Raw genomic sequence first — 20,783 nt, 5'->3', positions numbered from 1 at the left:
AATAAATTTGTGAAAACAAAAACTACCTTGCTTCTATAATTACTAGATCGATTGAAAAATTCTATTGGTTTTTATGAGCATCATTGGACTAACTCAAACATTTAGGAGGGCCAAATTCTATTCTTGCAGTTAAATATTTAAAGTTTTTAGTACATACACATAATATAATAGTATTTTCTAAAATTTTGGGGGGACCAAACATTGCTATAGCTCCGCCCCTGGTTGTAGATTTGGGTCCGATGAGCTATTGTATAGTGCAATTACCCCTTAATGTGTGTGAGAGAAGTAAAAGGAGTGAAATATTTTTAAAGTAATAATAATAAGAAGAAGAAGAAGTGAAAAAGTTATGATCCAATTGTTGAGATCAAAGATAAACTTTTCAACTTTCTATCTCAGTCATTAAACAACTATTTCAATTGTATCTCAAATCTCAACCCATTCGCTCTAGGTAGACATAGCAAAACAAGTTAGGATTTTCTAGCCCGACCCTACTCGAACTCGATTTTTTTGACCTGAAGCAAAAACGAGTTGACTCGTAACCTGACCCGTGTTTTGTTGCGAGTTAACCCGACTCGACCCGCGACCTGAACCATTTTTTAAAACTTTTTTTTTTTGTAAAAAAATAATAAAATTAAGACAATATTGGTTTAATTGTTTGTTGTGAGCTTTAAGGAAACAATTGAGACATAATTGCATGCAAATGAATGGAAAGATATGAATAATGATAAATTTGCAATAGATATGCATGATGAGCAATAACTCGAATCAGAGTAGTCATCTAAGACTCTAACACACACACACACACACACACACATACACACAGTTATTCATAGTGATATGAATTTGCAATAGATATATGTATGATGAGCAATAAATCTAATCAGAGTAGTCATCTATAACACACACACACACACATAAATATATGTCAATTAATTCATTCATATAGTCATTCAAAATGATAGATTTGTAATAGATATGCATGATGAGCAATAAATCTAATCAGAGTAGTCATCTAAGACTCTAACACACACACACACACACATATACACATACAGTTATTCCTAGTGATATGAATTTGGAATAGATATGCCTGAGCAATAAATCTAATCAGCGCGTCTGATTTCTCTTGATCTTTCTCTCATTTTCATCTGCAGTCAGTGGGGGGTTTTGAGCCCCAGCCGCCGCGTGTTATGGCCATGAGCGAGGGTGGTTTGGTTTTTTTTTTTTTTGGGTGTTGAAGGTTTCTCAGCCACCGTGTGTGGTGGCTGAGACTCAGATTGAATGAGGGTTTTCCTTTTCATGTTTGGGGGTATATGGTATGGGCGCTGTTATGAAGTCTTTAAGGTGTGCTGATAGGTGACAATTTTCATTAATTGTGAATTGTGACTTAAAAAAAAAAAAAATTAATGAAATTGTGACATGTGATTTTGTAACGGTAAAGGTAGAGTTTTCCGGTTTTGTTTATGATCTTCGAATGAATGTTATAAATCTATAATATGGAACATAATAATGATCTTATCCAAAGGAAAACATAGATCAAAGATATTAATCAGATCCATTACTAGCTTTTTTGCAAAGTGAGTAAAAAAAAAAAAGGGTGATGATTTAATACCTGTACAAGTGAGAACGCTATTTATTTTGCTTCCAAGAGATCGCTGGGATAAATCAAAGTTCAGACAAAGATATTGTTTGTAATTGTGGTGTGTGGGTGGAATTGATATGAATTTTTTTTTTGGAAGAAACGGTTGATATGAGATATGAATGATAGAAATCTAGAACATAATTATATCATAATAACGAGGGGGTAGAGATCAATGTGCTTCTCTCTCTACCTTAACATGCAAGGTATACGGGGGTAGTAATAATAATAATAAAAAAGTCGAAGGTATACAACATTCTAGAATATGAAGTCTAATGATTCTAATAATAATAATAAAATCTAACATAAATTATAATTAGTTTAAAATATCCAAAATATTTGTGCTGTTCCTTACTAAGTAATAAATAGTTTTTTTTTTTAGGTTGAGAAAAAGTAAGCAATAATTATATTCAAGAACCAAAGGTGCTTCTCTCTATCTTCCACATGCACGGTATGCAGGAAAAACGTAATAATATAATAATAATAATATTAAAGTCGGTGGTATAATAGATTCTAGAATGTGAAATCTAATGATTCTTAAAAAAAAAAAAAAGATTCTTAAAAAAAAAAACATCAATATAATTAGTTTAAAACATCCAACATATTTGTGATGTTCCTTAATAAGTAAGCAAAATGCTTATATTCTAAAAGGACTAATCAATTTCTAATTTGAAGTTTTCATAATTACCAAGAAAACCAATATTCATTTAATAAACACTAAACGTTGCTCTCAACACATACTCACACAACACGTATTATAACAATTTAATTCAATCAAATTTATACAATTTGGAATATAACAATCCAATTCAAAGTTATTTCACATTTTTTTTAGAGTTTTAAATTATGTTGTCTGCTCTTGATGATAGTGATAATTGAACCTCAACTTTCTTATTCAATCATCAGAGACTTTACCAATTGAGCTAACTAAAACTCAAAGTTATTTCAAATACTTTTTTTTTATATAAAAATTATTTCACATACTTGGTTATATATTTTGCCACAACTTACATTAATATTAACTTGTAATTAGATTATATTACTTATACATTAGTTTGTTACTAATACTTAATAATACATATTTAGCAAAAATAAAAATAAAAAACTTAACAAAAAGTTATTCAATTATCCTTTGTCACGTGTCTTGGTGTCTAATAAATTGGTGGTTGTTGGCAGATTCTGTTTTTTTTTTTTTTTTTTTTTTTTTTTTTTTTTTTTTGGGTTAAAAGGAAATATATATAAACTAGACAGCCAAAATGGCTAAGTTAGTAGCAACATGCCTACAAAAGCTTTCCCCATTCTCATCTGCATACACTAAGGCAGATATATCATCAGATGGGGGTACATCAAAAATTACAAATTCCTCTTGACCGTGCAATGCAGTATACATTGGTGAGACTGTTTGCTTGGACTCCTTGGTCATGACCAGTAGGTCTAGAACCAAGCAAAATTAATATATATAAAAAATTTAATGTGACTAATCATATCTGTCAGGTAATCTTTAATGAGTTTTATTGATGTATGTCCTTTGACATATGTTAGTAAATCATTTCAGGAAAATTTCTATTTGAGAATTGAAAAAGCTGTCAAACTAACGTATGCCTTTTGGGCATATGTTAGTAAATTATTTTAGGAAAATTTTTATTTAGGGATTGAAAAAGTTGTTATATGTTTTTTTACAGTTTTTTCAATTCCTGATTAAAAATTTTCAAAAATAAATTGTTATTATATGCCCTAAGGGCATACATTTTTTAGACCCATATTTTCTTAAATGCTAGTACTGTTGCAAACTTGAATATATGAAAAACATTTAAAAGACCTCAAATGTCTTCTTTTCTCAACATTCATAAATATAGATAGTGAGACAATTTGCATATCACATCTTCCATCAATAACTTAGCATAAGCTACTTGATACTCTCTTTCAATGTTTTACAGCATTTAAGCTCCAGCCTTGGAGATTTATCTGTGCAAAAAAAAGAAAAAAGAAAAAGAAAAAAGAAGGCACTCACATAAGAATAAGAAATTAAAGTACCTAACACAATCATAGGCATTAAACAGTACTAGTAATTGCAGAGTAAAATACAAAAACTATTTGAATAGCTTTGCCACTACAAATTTCCAACAAATCTGATGGTATCAAAAATAAATTCAAAGAAAGAAAACAGAATTTGATTCACTCATTTTGGGAATAATTAAACCCCAAACTTTTACTAAATGAAATGTATAATTTTAGTAAAATGAAAATGATATCCACCAATGAAACAGTTATGAAAAAAATGGTAATAGCTGTGTAGTAAGTATCACCAGCAGCAATGACATTGAAGACACACTTAAGAACATCAAACGTGCTAATAAGCACGTTATGTGTTATATCATACCTTTACGGCTTTACCAACAGTAAACTTAGACAAAGTATTGTACCTGTCAAAGAATATGTCTAATTCCTCTTATCAAAATTATCCATTGACTGCCCACCTTCTCCTACAATGAGCTCTTTGCATACAAAACTTCCTTGCAACCACCTTTTCTCTTGTACCACAACTCTACTGAGCCTAACACCACGTTAGGTTGATAGTCCACTCCTTAAATTTTCAAAAACCAAATAAATAAACAACAGAAAATAAAAATATTTTATTAACATAACTGATAATGGAAACAAAATTAACAGAAAATTTATAGTAAAAACAAATGTAATTTGTGCTTAGAATTCCAGATTATATTATTTCTTTGTAACTTTTAGTCTTCTAATTCTCCAATACCATAAAAGGATCTTTACGTTACAAATCTAGACTACACATTCATATAAATGTAATAGGTAAAAATAATAGATAAGCATAGTAACTTCAAATTTTTGGCCTGATCCGAACCTACCAACAAATTGCTATTTTCTTCATCTATACGTTTGAATACATTTTGGAGGTAGAGATGAGGGCTATTAGTGTATATGGATATTTTTAAAAAGAAAAAGAAAAAAAAAGAAAGAGAAAATTATCACAAAGAAAGAATACCTAGAGGTGGTCGGAACGGCAGGTAGGGACAGTGCTTTGTGGTGGTCGGAACTGGAGGTAATGGCTGTAGTTTGTGGTGGTCATAACTGGAGGTTGGGGAGAGCGGTGCGGTGAGGAAATGGAAGCTGTAGTTGCAGGTAGAATGGAGGTTGGGTGAGATAGAGAGAGAGCGAGCTGAGAGAGGTAGAGAAGAACTAAAGAAGAGTAAAGTTGATTTGGGAAGTAGATTCCAAAAAAGTGGAAGAAGGAGAAAGAGAGGAGTCAGAGCGGGGTTTTGAAAAAATTTCAGGGTCAAGATGGTCTTTTAGTTTGGATTAGTAGAGTAGTCTGATGTGGTTTTTAAATGCTGTGTTGGTATTGCTGAAACATGGTATACTTTCTCGACTATAATTGGGAATTCACTCTCTATCATAAATAACCATTTGCAGGTGTTCCTTGAGGCTGCATTAGAGTTTCAAGGCGTATGGAGGATACATTGAATATGTTCTATATCATAAATATAAATAAATTGCACAAAGAATAACCAAGAAACTACTGACCAATGAAGGTAAATATTCAATGGAAGTAAAGTCAACATTACAATCAATGAATGAATAGCAAAAGGCAAATAATAGACAAAACACTGAAACATTGATTTTCAGAACTTTAACAATAAAATTAACTTACTCTGACTTCTTGTCTTGATGCCTTAGATAGATAATTGTTAACTGCAGGAGAAAGTCTATTAAAGTACTTGGGGGAAGTAGGCCCATCCCCAACTGGGCTGCGAGAACTACAGCCCATGAGCATGCCATCAGTAGGTTTTCTATGCTATAAAAGTACATAATCAACAATTATTGTTAAGGGTAATGTAATTAGAGCAGGAGCCAGAACAACAAAATGTGATACAAAACGCAACTTCAATAAGGACTCATACAAAAACATGTATCAACTATGAAGGGCCCAAAAAAAAAAAAGTGTTAGAACATATGTGATTCATGTTAGGAACATATGTTAATATAGAATTGGCTAATCCTTCGACAAAACATACTAGTATATAAAATAAGCAAAAAAACAAATTTATAAATTATTTTTATTCCCCAAACACATACTTAATTAGTCAGTGAAATGATTTTTTTTTTCAATGACTTTCTTTTTCAGATAATTCAACAGTTTGTGGGGAGAGAAGGAATCTAAACCGTTTTTGAGGGCTCGGGACTTTCTGCTGGAATTCCGGGATGCAAATATTCTACGTTCAAAGTCTGTTATCCCAAGAGCAGAGACGAAGTGGAAACCACCGCCTCCTGGTTTATTCAAAATAAACTTCGACGGCTCCGTTTTTGAGAATCTGGGATGGGCAGGTTTAGGTGTAGCTATACGAGATGCAGAGGGGAGGATCATCGCTGCCCTTAGCCAGAAAATTCCTCTTCCAAGATCAGTTGACATGGTGGAAGCCTTGGCTGCGAGAAGAGCAATTACTTTTGCACACGAAATAAGTATTTTCCAAGCTGAGGTGGAAGGAGACTCTCTGAAGGTTATCTCGGCTTTGAACAATCCTCATAGTAATAGGTCCCACATAGGCCATATTATTCAAGATATTAAATGTGCTAGTCAAAGTATGCAAGTTTGTTTTTTTAATCATGTTAGGAGGGGGGGCAATAGTCTAGCCCACTCCCTGGCAAAAAGAGCAGTTCTAGCTGCTGACCTTGACGTGTGGTTAGAAGAACTACCACCTGATTTGGATGATGTATTTCAGATTGATTGTGCTCAATAATATTGACTTACCCATTTCTCAAAAAAAAAAAAAAAAAAAAACCGTGTATATTTTTATTGAAAATAAAACTTCATACGCAACAACCAAAATGATCATATTCTAATTTTCCCATAACTTGTTGGCCATCTCCCCAAGCTCTCTAGCTCTCTTTCTTCTTTCTTCTCCTGCCTCTCCTTCTTCCATCAACTGATCTATAACCCTTAACTTGTAAATTCTTCCCTCTTTAGCACCACCCCAAACTTCTCTTCCTCTCCCCAGTTTACAACAAATTCAGCCCCTAAACTCACACCAATCTTTGACACCTGTACAATAAACTTTTCATTATAAAACTGGTCAGCAATCAAGGGCCAAGTTATTATTGGCAAGTAGGGAAGAATCCAGGATTTTAAACTAGAAGGAGCCGAAGTTTAAGAAAAAAAGAACTTCAAATAAGCATCCATATAGTATAAATACATAAAATTATAGTTTCTTAATACATTAAGATGCAATCATCTACCTACAAAGACCAAAAAAAAAAAAAATATATATTTTTTTTAATACTAGGCTAGCTAGGATTTTTATTTTTTTTTAAAGTTAGAGTATTCAAAGTAGTAGTGCTAAAAATTTTAGCTTTTAGAACCTTAAAAAGTTATTTTATCTATTTTACCACCCCACTTTACAATACATCCAACATCAAATATTCTATATTTTTACCACTTTATTTAAAATAATATAAACAACTCATTAAAATAATAGAGGAAGAGAGAGAATTTGAGTTTTTTAATTGAAGGTAGAAAGATAATCTTAATAAAATATTGTATTTTATTTTTAACAACTTGCTACAGTCAACTAGTATTTATATTAGTTTACAGTAATTGTAAAAAATTTAGTTTTAACTTCTCTAATAACACAGTTTTTTGGTTCTTTGATGGTAAAATAGTTTTTTTAAAAAAAAAAAAAAAAAAAAAACTAAAATGCAATCATCATTGTGAATGCTTTTATAGTTTTTGTTAAGTTTTTAGGTTGAATAGCTGCTAGTTGGAGGGGCCAAACTACAATATATATATATATATATATATATATATATATATATATATATATATAATAAGTAAAAAAAAAAAAATTGGACCAGGGGACCCGGGCCCCCACCTAGATTCGTCCCTGTTGGCAAGCCAATACATCCTTCTAGTGTTGAATTTCAACCACAATGAGTTAAGGACCCTCTAATTGCCATAAAATTAACAATTGTGGAGCGCAACCCATAATCAAAAGGCCTCTCCCTTTGACCTTATCTTCAAAATTTTCTTCTAATATCCATTTCTCAAGTTCTTCTAGTTTGTCACCTCCACTTATAGTCCAAATGAATGGCTGGTTCGATGCTTCTAAGCCTAAACCAAGCTCTACCAATTGTGCTAATGATGACCGACTTAGACTTCTAAGACAAACATAGACAACAGATAGAACTTGGTCCCCATGAATCAAGCCACTTCAAACATTGGCTTTCATCAATCGAGGCCTTGTTGCCTCTAGCAGCCATATCTAAGTTGTCTTGATTGGTTAATGACACCGGTCCAATGCACCAAACTTTCTCTCCAACTTTTCGAACTTCTCTAACGTATGCTGGTTCTAATTCCTCAAACGTGTTAATTATCACCCGAAATGCTTTTAGTCCAGCCTCCCTAGTCCCTACATTCCTTACGAATATCCATTATGATGGATGAGACTATATTGTAGGGATGAATCCATGATTTTAAGCTAGAGGAGGCCGAAGTATAAAGAAAAAAATTCCAAATAGGCATCCATATAGTATTAAAAAAATTATAAATACTAAAAAACATTGTTTTTAAATACATTAAGATGCAATCATTTACCAACAAAGACAAAAAAAAAAACCAAAATAATGTTTTTTTTAATACTAGGTTGGCTATGAATTTTTTTTGTTGAAGTTTAAGCATTTTATTCTCAAAAAAAAAAAAAAAAAAAAAAAAAAACAGTAGTGGTGCTAAAATTTTTAGCCTTTAGTACCTCAAAAAACTATTTCATCTATTTAGCATATCACTTTACAATATACCCAATATCAAATAGTTTTCTATTTTTTTATCACTTCATTTAAAATTAATATAAACAACTCATTAAAATAACAAAGGAAGAGATAGAATTTGAGTTCTTTTATTGAAAGAGAAGATATAATCTTATTAAAATATTGTATTTTATTTTTAATAATATGTTACAGTCAACTGGTATTTATACCAGTTTATTGTAATTGTAACAAAATTTAGTTTTAGCTTCTCCAATAACACATGATATTTTTTTATGAGAATAACTTAGGTCGGAGCTGGCGCAAAAGATCCCTTTTACGCTAGCCAATACAGAAACACCACGTCAGCCATCAAACTTAAATTTAATACACCTATTACAAGCTATTAAAACCCACATAAAACCTCTATCCTTCTTGTTCTTTCTCTTCAAAGGATGTTGAAACCTTTAAGCAAAGGTATTGAAACCTGCAACAACACAGTAAAAAAGACCAATCACATGTATTTGACGTTAAGAAATTTAAGATAGTATCTAAGATAAATTTCCCATAAGAAAATACCTATATATATATATATTAATTTCCCATCAGATTTAGAATGACATGAAAAAAAAAAAAAACACAAACAAAAATCAATGAGCTTGTGATAAATCACTAACTTTTAAAATTTCAAAAGCAAACAAAAGGAACCCATACAGAGGGGAAACCCCACATACCAAAACAACAATAAATTAGCAAACCACCCCACACCTATTTTTATAATAACTTCAAAGTTTCTAGTAGACATGTTCACAAACATCTCTGCGCACTCCAAAAATTAACATTAAAATTAAAATGAAAGCCAAACCCAAGCAATGAATTGTTGTAATATTGTCGCCAGTGGTGGTGAAGCAGGTGAAAAGCACCGCCAACGATGGTGGAGTTGGAGCAAGTGTAAGCTTTGCCATAGCTTTTTTGGGTTAGAGAGAACGAGAAATTAGATAGAACCTTAAGATAGAGAAGGCCACAATGGCAAGCACCGCCGGTGGTGGTGGTGTGGGACTCGGTGGCATGGAGATTCCACCATGGGTGTCTCATAGAAAGGTACGGTGGAAGAGAGATTTTGAAATTTGGTGAAGGTGAAGTTGAAGAGAAAGAACAGGAAAGAGAGATTTTATGTGGATTTTAATTGTATGTAATAGGTGTATTGAATTTAAGTTTAATGGCTGACGTGGCATTTTTGAATTGGCTGGCATAAATGGGGTTTTTTACGGCACATTCGGACCTAAGTTATTCTCTTTTTTTATTCTTTAGTAGTAAAATAGTTTTTCTTGCTAAAATACAATCATCATTGTGAATGTTTTTATTGTTTTAGTTAAATTTTTGGGTTAAATAGTTGTTATTTGGGTGAAGTTAGTTAGGCTTATTAAGGAGGAGGGGTCTATAGTTTTGGATGGGAGCTCTATTGGAACAATAGGTGAAGATAATAGTTATAATTCAAATCAGTCTTATCAAGATAACAAGCTACACCACAATGAGAGATAATAGGGATAGAAATTCAATTACTTGTACTCTATCCAATCTAGTACTCTATCTGATCTAGTACTCTATTTACTTAAGTCATTTATATCTAATGTACTATATATATATTAACAATGACAATAGAGGAAATTCATTCGACCAAAAGCAGTCTATTACTTTATTGTTTTAAATCTATTACTTTATTATTTTATGGTATCAGAGCATTAAAGGACCCGCAGCATGGCAGAATCAGCATCATCCACCTCAACCACTACTTTACCAAACACAACAAACACATACTCATCCACCTCAATCTCTACTTCAACAAATACAAACTCATCCTCCTCACCTTCATCAATCCTCACAACATTGTCACCGTGAAACTCAACCGAGACAACTTTTTACTTTGGAAAGCATAGATCATTCCATATATGCGCGGTCAGAGAGTTTTTGGCTTTATTGATGGTACAATCTCACCACCACCATAAGTAATTCCCAATCTTGACACGACTTCAACCATTGATTCAATCGGAAATCCAGAATTTCTTACCTGGGTTCAACAAGACCAACTTATAATGAGCACTTTGCTGTCCTTATTGACTGAAGGAGTTCTCACTTAGGTTGTGGGCTGCACCACTTCACGAGATCTCTGGATGGCTCTAGAATGAATGTTTACTTTGCAATCTTGAGCCCGAATCATACAGATCCATTATCAACTTGCTACAGCAAAGAAAGGTGGATCCTCGATCTTTGATTACTTTCAAAAGTTCAAGGGTTTGGCTGATACCCTTGTCGTTGTTGGTCAGCCTCTCAACAATTTTGAAATCATTTCATATCTTCTTGCAGATTTGGGTTATGGGTATGACCCTTTTGTTACGCCTGTCACCACCTACATCGAGCCTCTCTCCATTGACAAGCTCTATGGTCATCTCCTTGCACATGAGAACCGCCTTGAGCAGCACCACAATGTTGCTGCAGAAGCTTTTCCTTTGGCAAATCTCGCTTCAAAATCCCAACCAAGTTGCGGCCGTGGTTCGCAAGTGTCACCTCCCTCATTTGGTGGACGAAACAATTCTGCCTCTTCTTATGGGCATCGTGGTCATGGAAGTGGTGGTCGTCCCACTTCTTATCCCTCCATTGGGCCTCATTCATCTGGGCCTTCCTCTGGAACAGGTAGGTCCACATGTCAAGTGTGCAACAAAATGGGTCACATAGCCCTCCAATGCTATAACCGGTTCAACCATGCCTATCATGGTGAAAGATCAAGCTCCCAACTTGCTGCCTTTGTTACTGGTTCCCCACCTTTTGCTGACTATAATTCGTACCTAATCACTGGAGCAACCAATCACCTCACCTCAGACTTAAGTAATCTCAACCTTCAATCTGAGGAATTTGTTGGTACTAATCAAGTTCACATTGGTAATGGGGCAGGTTTGGCCATCACCCACATTGGTTCCTCTTCCCTTCCTTCCTCTCCTAAATCATTTATTTTACAAAACGTTCTGCACGTTCCTCACATCATAAAAATTTAATTTCAGTTAGTCAATTCACTAAAGATAATGATTGTTTTCTTGAATTTCATCCAAAATTTTTTTGTGTTTAGGATCAAGCTTCGGGACACATCCTCCATCGTGGGCCGAGTAAAGTTGGGCTCTACTCCTTTTTCCCATCCTCTTCTAGACATCATCCATATGCTACTTTTGTTGGAGAACATGCATCCCTCACTGCTTGGCATGGTCGCCTTGGACACCCTGCCCTCCACACTGTTCGTCAAGTTCTTTTCAAATTTCAGCTTCCCTTTGTTGTAAATAAAACATCTGATGTATGTTCTGCTTGTCAACAGGGCAAAAGTCACCAGCTTCCTTTTACTACTACCAATTCTAGGTCTAGGTTTCCTTTGGATTTATTATTTGCTGATGTATGGGGTCCTTCCCCTATTGCTTCAATAAATGGTGCACGTTCCTATGTTAGTTTTGTTGATGATTTCAGTTGTTATACATGGCTATTTCCCATATCTTCTAAATTTGATGTGTTTCGCATTTTTTTTCACAATTTCATATCCATGTTGAACGATTTTTTGAAAGGAAAATTAAGGCCATTCAAACTGATTGGGGTGGTGAGTTTCAAAAGTTAAACCCTTTACTTGCAAAATTGGGCATTTCTCATAGAATCTCTTGCCCTCACACTCATCAACAAAATGGATCAGTGGAAAGGAAACATCGTCATATTGTTGAAACAGGTCTCACACTACTGAGTCATTCATCACTACCTCATCCCTTTTGGGTTGATGCATTTGAAATAGCATGTTATTTGATAAATCGTTTACCTACACCTGTTTGAACAATAGATCACCTTTTGAACTCCTATTCCAAAATACTTCTAATTACCCATTCTTGAAAATTTTTGGGTGTGCTTGTTGGCCACTTCTACGGCCTTACAATCGTAACAAAATTCAATTTCGTTCTGCACAATGCATTTTTCTAGGCTACAACTCTTCTCATCATGGGTATAAATGCTATCATCCCCCATCTGGCAAAATCTATGTTTCTCGTAATGTGGCATTTGATGAAAATTTATTTCCCTATGCTACTAACTCTATTCCTACAGCTTCCTCACAATCATCTCCACAGGTTGCATATCTCCCTTCTTCTCTGCCTTCCATCCTTGGGTCTCCACCTGCTCCATAGTCAACCGCTACTTCATCAGTATCAAGATCTCCTCCTACACCACCAAGTCCAAGTACTTCACCCACCACACAAAAATTGCCTCTTGCTGACTCCAATCCATAGGCTCCACCTGCACCACCACAAAATATTCATCCTATGCAAACACGATCCAAATCCAACATTTTCAAACCTAAGCACCCTTCAAATGGCACTGTTCGATATCCTTTACCTCAAGCCTTACTTACCTCTTCCTCACCCATAGATACTGAACCCACATCCTTCACTGCTGCTTCCAAGTATGTTGAATGGCGTAAAGCCATGAATGTTGAATTTGATGCTCTCCTTCGCAATGGCACCTGGACTCTAGTTGCTCCTTCTCCCACTATGAACATTGTGGGCTGCAAGTGGGTATTTCGCATCAAAATAAATGCTAATGGCACGATTAACAGGTATAAAGCTCGCTTAGTTGCCAAGGGTTTTCACCAACAGTCTGGGGTTGACTTCGGCGAAACTTACAGTCTTGTGGTGAAGCCTACTACAATTCTTATTGTTCTTTTGATAGCTATCTCTTTTGGGTGGATTATACATCAACTTGATGTTCAAAACGCATTTCTTCATGGCTTCCTCTCTAAAGATGTCTATATGGCTCAACCACCTGGCTTCATCCATCCAACCTATCCACATCATGTGTGTAAACTCCAAAAGGCACTTTATGGCTTAAAATAGGCCCCTCGAGCATGGTTTTCTCGCCTTAGCAACAAGCTTTTTAAGATGGGCTTCATGGGTTCTAAGTCTGACTCTTCTCTCTTCATTTACAAATCAGCCAACCTCATCATCTATGTTTTGGTTTATATTGACAACATTATTGTTACTGGCTTTGATTCACATGCCATCCACCGTCTTATCATCTGCCTTCAATTGGATTTTGCAATCAAGGATTTGGGACCATTACATTTCTTTTTGGGCATTAAAGTTGTATCTGTTCCGAATGGTCTCTTCCTTACACAACGTAGATATATCATGGATCTCTTGAGTTTTACAAAGATGACCTATGCCAAGCCTATCCCCACTCCTATCTCCTTTGCTCATGCTCTCTCTGCCTTTCATGGTGATTCATTGCCCGAATCTACTAAGTATAGGAGTACAGTGGGTGCTTTGCAATATCTTTCTCTAACCAGACTTGACATTTCCTTTGCAGTCAATAACGTTTGTCAGTTTATGCATTGTCCCACCACCATCCATTGGCAGGCTGTCAAACGTATACTACGCTATCTTAAGCACACTATTTCTCATGGTCTCCTTCTCACAAAGAGCACCTCATCTTTGCTGGAAGCCTACTTTGATGCTGACTGGGCTGGCTGCCCTGATGACAGAAAATCAATTGGTGGCTACTATGTATTTCTTGGCTCCAATCTCATCTCATGGAGCTCTCGCAAACAGCCAATCATGTCACGCACAAGCACATAATCAGAATATTGCTCCTTGGCCACCACAACTGCTGAACTTCTATGGCTTCAATCTCTCTTACGGGAACTTGGCTTCTTTCTTCCTTGCCCACCAGTTCTTTGGTGTGACAACATTGGAGCCACCTACCTCACTGTGAATCCTGCCTTTCATGCCCTTACAAAACATATCGAAATTGACTTTCACTTTATCCGTGATAGTGTTGCTACTCGATGTCTTGATGTACGGTATTGCTCCACTAAGGATTAAGTTGTTGACATCTTCACCAAACCGTTGATTTCTCATCGCTTTGAGCTTCTCCGTGCCAAACTCAACGTTCATTCCGCTCCATTTCGTTTACGAGGGCGTATTGGAACAATAGGTGAAGATAATGATCATAATTCAAATCAGCCTTATCAAGATAACAAGCTACCCCACAATGAGAGATAATAGGTATAGAAATTCAATTACTTGTACTCTATCTGATATAGTACTCTATCTGATTTACTCTATTTGACCTAGTACTCTATCTACTCAAGTCATGTATATCTAATGTACTATATATATTAACAATAACAACAGAATAAATTCATTCGGCCGAAAGCAGTCTATTACTTTATTGTTTTGAATCTATTGCTTTATTGTTTTAAGCCCAACTACAAAAATAAAATATATAATAACTAAAAAAAAATAAGACCAGGGAGACCCGGGCTCCCTTGTGCCCCACCTGGGTTTGTGCTACTATATTGATAGCATATGGTAATTCGGCTTTAGTTATTTCAATCCTATGTGGCAAATCAGGTATCACAAATGGTTCGAACTCACGTACACTCATAATCCATGGATATGATTATAAATGGTTCGAACTCACGCACACTCTCATAATCCTTGGATATGATTATACAGTGTATGCACATAAGAGCGCAAAACAACTAGTACAATAAAAAAACTAACCTTGGAATCTGAAACCTATGAGCGTTGCGGTCAGTCCATGCAAAATATTTATCAGAAATTATGTAACTTGGAGAGGGCTTTAGCTCAGCCAAAATTTGTTCCACTGGTTGTTGCAGCTAGGAGTGTGCAGATCCCGACCGGAGCAAACCCAATCGACCAGCGCCAAGCCAATGCCGGCAAGCGAAGGGAGAAGCCCGTTTTGATGCCGGTGCGGTGTTGACGCCGGAGTTGAAATCCCTCACTGATGATACAACTGAACCGAACCGAACTCCTGCAAGTCTGCACTCCCCACTTTGCAACATGTCCGTTAGCACGTCCCTTGGTTTTTATTTTTTAAAATGAAACGCGTTGTTTCAATTAGAGGTTGAAAAAAAAAAAGAATCAAAACCCAAAACGGTGCGTTTTGAGCTAGGGTTTTTGAAGTATAAATATGATATTTTCTCTTCAAACACCCTAACTCTCTGAGACTCGGTAACCTCAGTCTCTCTCTCGGCTCGCTGCTCTCGGAACGACTGCTCTCTGCTCTCCACCAGTCACCACAGAGGGTCTTGTGCAACCAACAGAATGTAAATTCTGTTCAAGTTCAACTAACCAGAAAATGAAACAGTTCACAATCTACATATCCTCCCGTTTGACCAAAGCATAGATTGATTAGGTTGCTCTTCAATTATTGCTTTCTTATTTGCAATGTAACTGTACAATCATAGGAGAGGTATGAGTCATAGATATAAGATTTTTTTGTCCCCTTCATCCTTTATTTAGATAAATGAATAAATTTTAACTACCTTATCCATTCACAACTACCTTCATGATAAGAAAATTTTGATCTGGACTTTAGCGTTTCCAACTGCCGAATCAAATGTGAATACGATTACAAACTACAAGAGATATAATAATGAGGTCAAAACACACACTCACACACTCTCTCTCTCTCTGATTTGATAATTACTGCCGCCATTCCTGGTAAAGGAAAAAGAAAAGAACTTACCTTTTTGAAAGGTCATCAATAAACTGCTGCTATTCCTTGATAGAACGGCAGTCTTTGCTTCTCTCTACCCTATTACTCAAAGACCACAGGATCAACTGAGGATACTCACTCTTCTTATTTTGCATCAATTGAGGGAATCCAAACTTGGAAGTACTCATAAGCCCACACCTGATATAGGAAAAAGAAAGGAAAGATGTTAGTGACAAGTACAGTAAATCAAAAGAAGAAAGATTGAAGAAAAGTGGTTCTTACCTCCCAAACCACAACGGGGCTGTCGATACTCTAGAATCTTGATGACACAACGAGAGTATTGTGCCTTGTAATACAACATTCTTGCATAAGTAGTCCCATCCTACTCAAAATTCTCAATCTTGTCCGAACACTCCAAACTTGCCAAAAAATGCAAGCTCACCACATCTTTGTGCTTGGCATTTTCCTGGTTATCAGCAACATGAAGGCCCGTACTCTTATTTCCACGCTCCATTGCTTTTAATCATTGGCATCAGTCTCATATAGCCACATCAGCTTCACACTTGAACCAGTCTCAAAATTTGGCATCCTCCCCCCAAATCCTCCTTATCCCACCAGGCTTCTTACTAGTATCGTAATCAATCTCCAGCCTATCACAGCCAATCTTTATGCCTTTGATCATAGAAAAGTCCTCTGGAGTTAAGATCACTTCTCTGATCTCCAAAAAATGAAATGAGTTTGTAGTGTCCTAGAATCACTTTGCTAGAGCCCTCACGATGATTAAATCTTTGTGCACTTGCACCACGTCATGAAGTCGATACTAAAATTGACCGAATCTAGCTGCACGTATCTTTCTCTCAACCACGGAATTAATTGAGCGCCACCATTGGTATAAATTTTTGTAGACCCTTTGTTCTTGATTGTATGATTGGCTAGCTTATTTTATGTCAACTTATTTTACTATCCAGCTTATTTTTGTTATTATTTATAGGTTCCATTGTATTTTTTTAATATTATTCATGAGTCCCACTATACTATTTTAACTAACATTTATCTTTATTTACAGTATTTTCATAAAAAAGATTTCAGTTTTAACAAAATAAGCGAATTCCAAAAAGACCCTGAAGCTACTTGCATCCACCGAGACTTATCGATTAGGATCACAAATAAAAGCATGCAAACAGTCCAAGACAAAGGCAAGGTATGAAGGTAACATTTCTAACAAACACAAATAAGCAAATAAACAAACAAAAATTGCAAATTGACACTCTTGGACAGAAGGGTAAGTGCCGATCAGCACTTCCCTTTAGAACTAGAGCGTCGACTGCACTGACAGTTGCAGTCCTTTGTGGTTTGATGCAATAACTCCAAACCAAATTGTTTCTAACACTTATTTGAGGTCCACCCAGCTAAAACACATAACCAAATACATTAATACTGCATGGATTTCAGTTATAAAATCTTTTATCGTCAAATATGAGATCACCAAAAGCTAATTGTTATCTTGGCATGATGATAAAAAACAATCATCATAGAATAGAGACATAAGGTTCAAACACTATCATTAATATATATAATTATAATACATCAACGCTGCTACAAAATCAAGCAATAAGCTAACAAATTCACATACCCTCTAAAAGCCATTTCCAAACTCAAACTATCAAAAAAGCCATTCCCAAACACATAATCTATAAAACCCATTCTCAAATTCTTAAGCATAATTGGACTCTCAAAGTTTCATTTTTCCAACTACATTATTCTCAACGGTCATAAACAATCATAAAAACCACATTAAGCACTTAACAAATCAAACATCAAAATTTATTCATTTGATAACCAAGCCTGAAAATTCCCAACCCACACCACACCAATTACCAAGCTTACATTCAACGCTAACCACAAACACTTGACCAACATACCCATGACCTCAAATTCGAAGCCCCCACATACGATCCAATAAACCAATCATAAAAAAATTCCCATAATTTGTCCAGCAACACCATAGGAAGCACGATTGTGGATTCAGATTTGAGTTCGGGTGTGAGTGCGTGTGGTTACTCGTCAATTTTTGAAAAAATAGGGTGTGGGTGCAGCATGATACATTTATTAATAAATTATTATATATATATATTTACAAATTATTAAATATATTTTCATATAATGGTAAACATATACCAATTTAAGAGTAATATAATAACTACAAATAATTTAGTCATTTGAATTTATATTGTTTAATCTACAAATAATATGACAAATATATAATAAGTTAATAACTAAATAAGAAATCAACTCAAGTTTATTTTTATTAATTTTTTTAACATGTATTTCAACTAATTTCGGCTCGAATCGGCACAAATTGGAAAATGAGAAAAAAAAAGGACAAGCGAATTGGCGCATCGACGCATGTCAAGTGTGGGTGTGGCGATCCTGGAGCTGTACTTGTGCTTCCCACCACCCCCGTTGTAAAAATACAAACCCATATCTCCCACCAAAAAAAAAAAAAAAAAAATTAGAGAGACATTGAGAGTGAAAAAGATATATATATATATATATATATATGTCAGTCTAAAAATAATATATTGTGGTGGATGACCACTAGACAAGAAACAATTTAGATATAATCCTCATAATTTATTCTCTTGCGTATATATATTTCCTCTATTTTACGGCAAAACAAAATTTTTCATTTTGGTAGCTCACTTTTTTAATTTCAAATTCCATATACTGTTGCACAGCACTTATCCTCGCAGACATGGATTAGATACCACCATTCCCACAGTTTTGGTTTTGGACTCAAAGATGGTCCCACTAAATACTAAATAGTTAAAAACAAGAGGGTCCTCGATGAAGGACTGAGAGTGTCAGAAAAAGGACAATCTTGTAAAAACAGAGCTCTGAGGTAGCACCCTTGCGTCTATAAAAACCTTCACAAACCCGATTCTCCTCCTCCGCCGCATTGACTGACAGCGTAAAATGACTGTAAGACTGGGTGTTAGGGTCAAGATACACAACCTGACACACTTTGGCTTGTTGTGAATTGTGAAGGGTGTCACGTTTGGGTATCTTGAACCTCACACCCAGGTTCACAGTTATCCCCCAGTTTACAAGATCTCTCATCCACCATCTTCGAACCCAACCCTGTTTGGTTCCCGAGAAAACAGATAAAGAAAAAACATAGTTTTTGAATCTTTTTTGTTTCACGGTGCTTTGAATTTCATTAATGTTTTGTGCACTTTTTAACGTATTTTTATTGCATTTTAGATTTACATTTTTTTGGTTGGAGAAACCATATTCGGTTTACTTGGGTAGTGGCTTTTACTTAGATTTTAATATTTTGGCTCCTAAGTGATGAAAAATATGAGATTCGTAATTTTTGTCTATTGTTTTCAGAGCAACCAATCCATATGGATGGTTTAAAAGAGAAGAAAATGTTGGAAATTAGATTGAGATGTGATTTTCTTTCTGTGGAGTCATGTCTTCCATCTGTTTGTAGAAATGCTTCATAGTTGGTCTGATAAGTGATAATAAGGGCAAAATACAATTTTACCTCTCATCACTCACTGTGAGAGAAAGAGCAGAAAAATAGTAAGGTTGATCAATTTTTAAAAGCCTTTGAACTTGGTTGACATTGGCCTAAACTTTAAGAGCACTAATAGTGTTTTACCTTTTAATAGTATTTTATCTTAGCTATTAAACAGTACTAGTGTGTATTTTCATGTATATGTACAGATACAATTAAAAACAATCATAATTATATAGTTTAAATTATATATAGTACTAGTTTACACTTTTTTTAAATAATACATTTTTGTTCTCAAAAAAATTATACATTTTTAAAATATATAATGATTTCTCATTATATATATATATATATAATTTAGAATTTAATTGGATTTGGATTTTTTTGGTTTTTGCACCAAATAATTCATTCGTCAAAAAAATTTAAAAAATAGATGGACACGTAGCAAAAAATTAGACTCCTATTGAAATCCAATTTAGAATCTAATTCGATTTGGATTTTTCGATTTTTACATTCAACAGTTCATTTGACACAAAATTAAAAGTTAAATGAGACACGTGGCGTAAATTTGATAATCTAATTAAAATTTAATTGGATTTTCTTTGAGTTTTGGCTATTAATATATATATAGACACACATGGATGCTTATAGGCTATAGCTAAAATTTTGTTTGACAGGGATTACATCAATACATGTTTCGCATTTAAATTGTTTGGACACCAATTACTTTTTAAGTTCTTCGAATGAAAAAGAATTATATTAAAATTTTTATTTTATTCTATTGTTTGGGAGCTTTATGGAGAAAATTGAAAGATAATTCTGAGTGTTGAAGCGGAAATGAATAAAATGGGTAAGCAATATCAGTTATTCTTTTCTTTTTCCTTAAAATTTTAAAATTTAATTTCTCCAAATTAGGATGAATACGCTTCCAATAGTGTAATGTTGGTGCTAAATAAAATGATACAACTTGCCCACGTGGTGAGTTGTGAGTGATAGAAGCGTGATTGTGGGTCCATATGGAGACACACTTCTACTACTCACAACTCGCCATGTAGGTGAGTTGCGGCATAAGTTGTATTATTTATGTGATGCCAACATTACTCTTTGAAATTGGAGTATAATAGTAATATTGTTATAATGTAATTCTGTTCCATTTCTTCAAATACTTATTCCAATAAAGTTACTTACATTCTATTTCTTTTCATCATTAACTTTAAAAAATCCAAATAAGATTACTTAATTCTATTCAATTCATTTCCTTTTTATTACTTAAACTAGTGTTGCTTCGTGCACGGCTACAATTAAAAACAATTACAATTATAC

General features: G+C 34.6%; 1 protein-coding gene, 1 long non-coding RNA gene and 1 pseudogene across 2 annotated transcripts; 2 read left to right on the top strand and 1 right to left on the bottom strand.

Moving 5' to 3' along the window:
* Nucleotides 1-4,767: 4,767 nt before the first annotated feature.
* On the top strand, nt 4,768-6,402 carry LOC142615973 (uncharacterized). Its single transcript, XM_075788869.1, has 2 exons — nt 4,768-4,802; nt 5,802-6,402. Exons 1-2 carry the CDS (start codon nt 4,768-4,770, stop codon nt 6,400-6,402), a joined length of 636 nt encoding a protein of 211 aa, XP_075644984.1.
* Nucleotides 6,403-6,501: 99 nt separating this feature from the next.
* On the bottom strand, nt 6,502-9,363 carry LOC142615972 (UDP-glycosyltransferase 73C2-like; annotated as a pseudogene).
* A 792-nt stretch (nt 9,364-10,155) lies between these two features.
* Nucleotides 10,156-11,896, top strand: LOC142614932 (uncharacterized). The gene is made up of 2 exons (XR_012840608.1): nt 10,156-10,651; nt 10,763-11,896. It is a non-coding gene; the product is annotated as an uncharacterized LOC142614932 (long non-coding RNA).
* Nucleotides 11,897-20,783: the final 8,887 nt, after the last annotated feature.

This window comes from Castanea sativa, chromosome 11 (genome assembly GCF_040712315.1).
Source record: "Castanea sativa cultivar Marrone di Chiusa Pesio chromosome 11, ASM4071231v1".
Taxonomy (NCBI): domain Eukaryota; kingdom Viridiplantae; phylum Streptophyta; class Magnoliopsida; order Fagales; family Fagaceae; genus Castanea; species Castanea sativa.
Note: the sequence above shows the minus strand (reverse complement) of the source record. Positions and strands in the feature narration are given on the sequence as shown.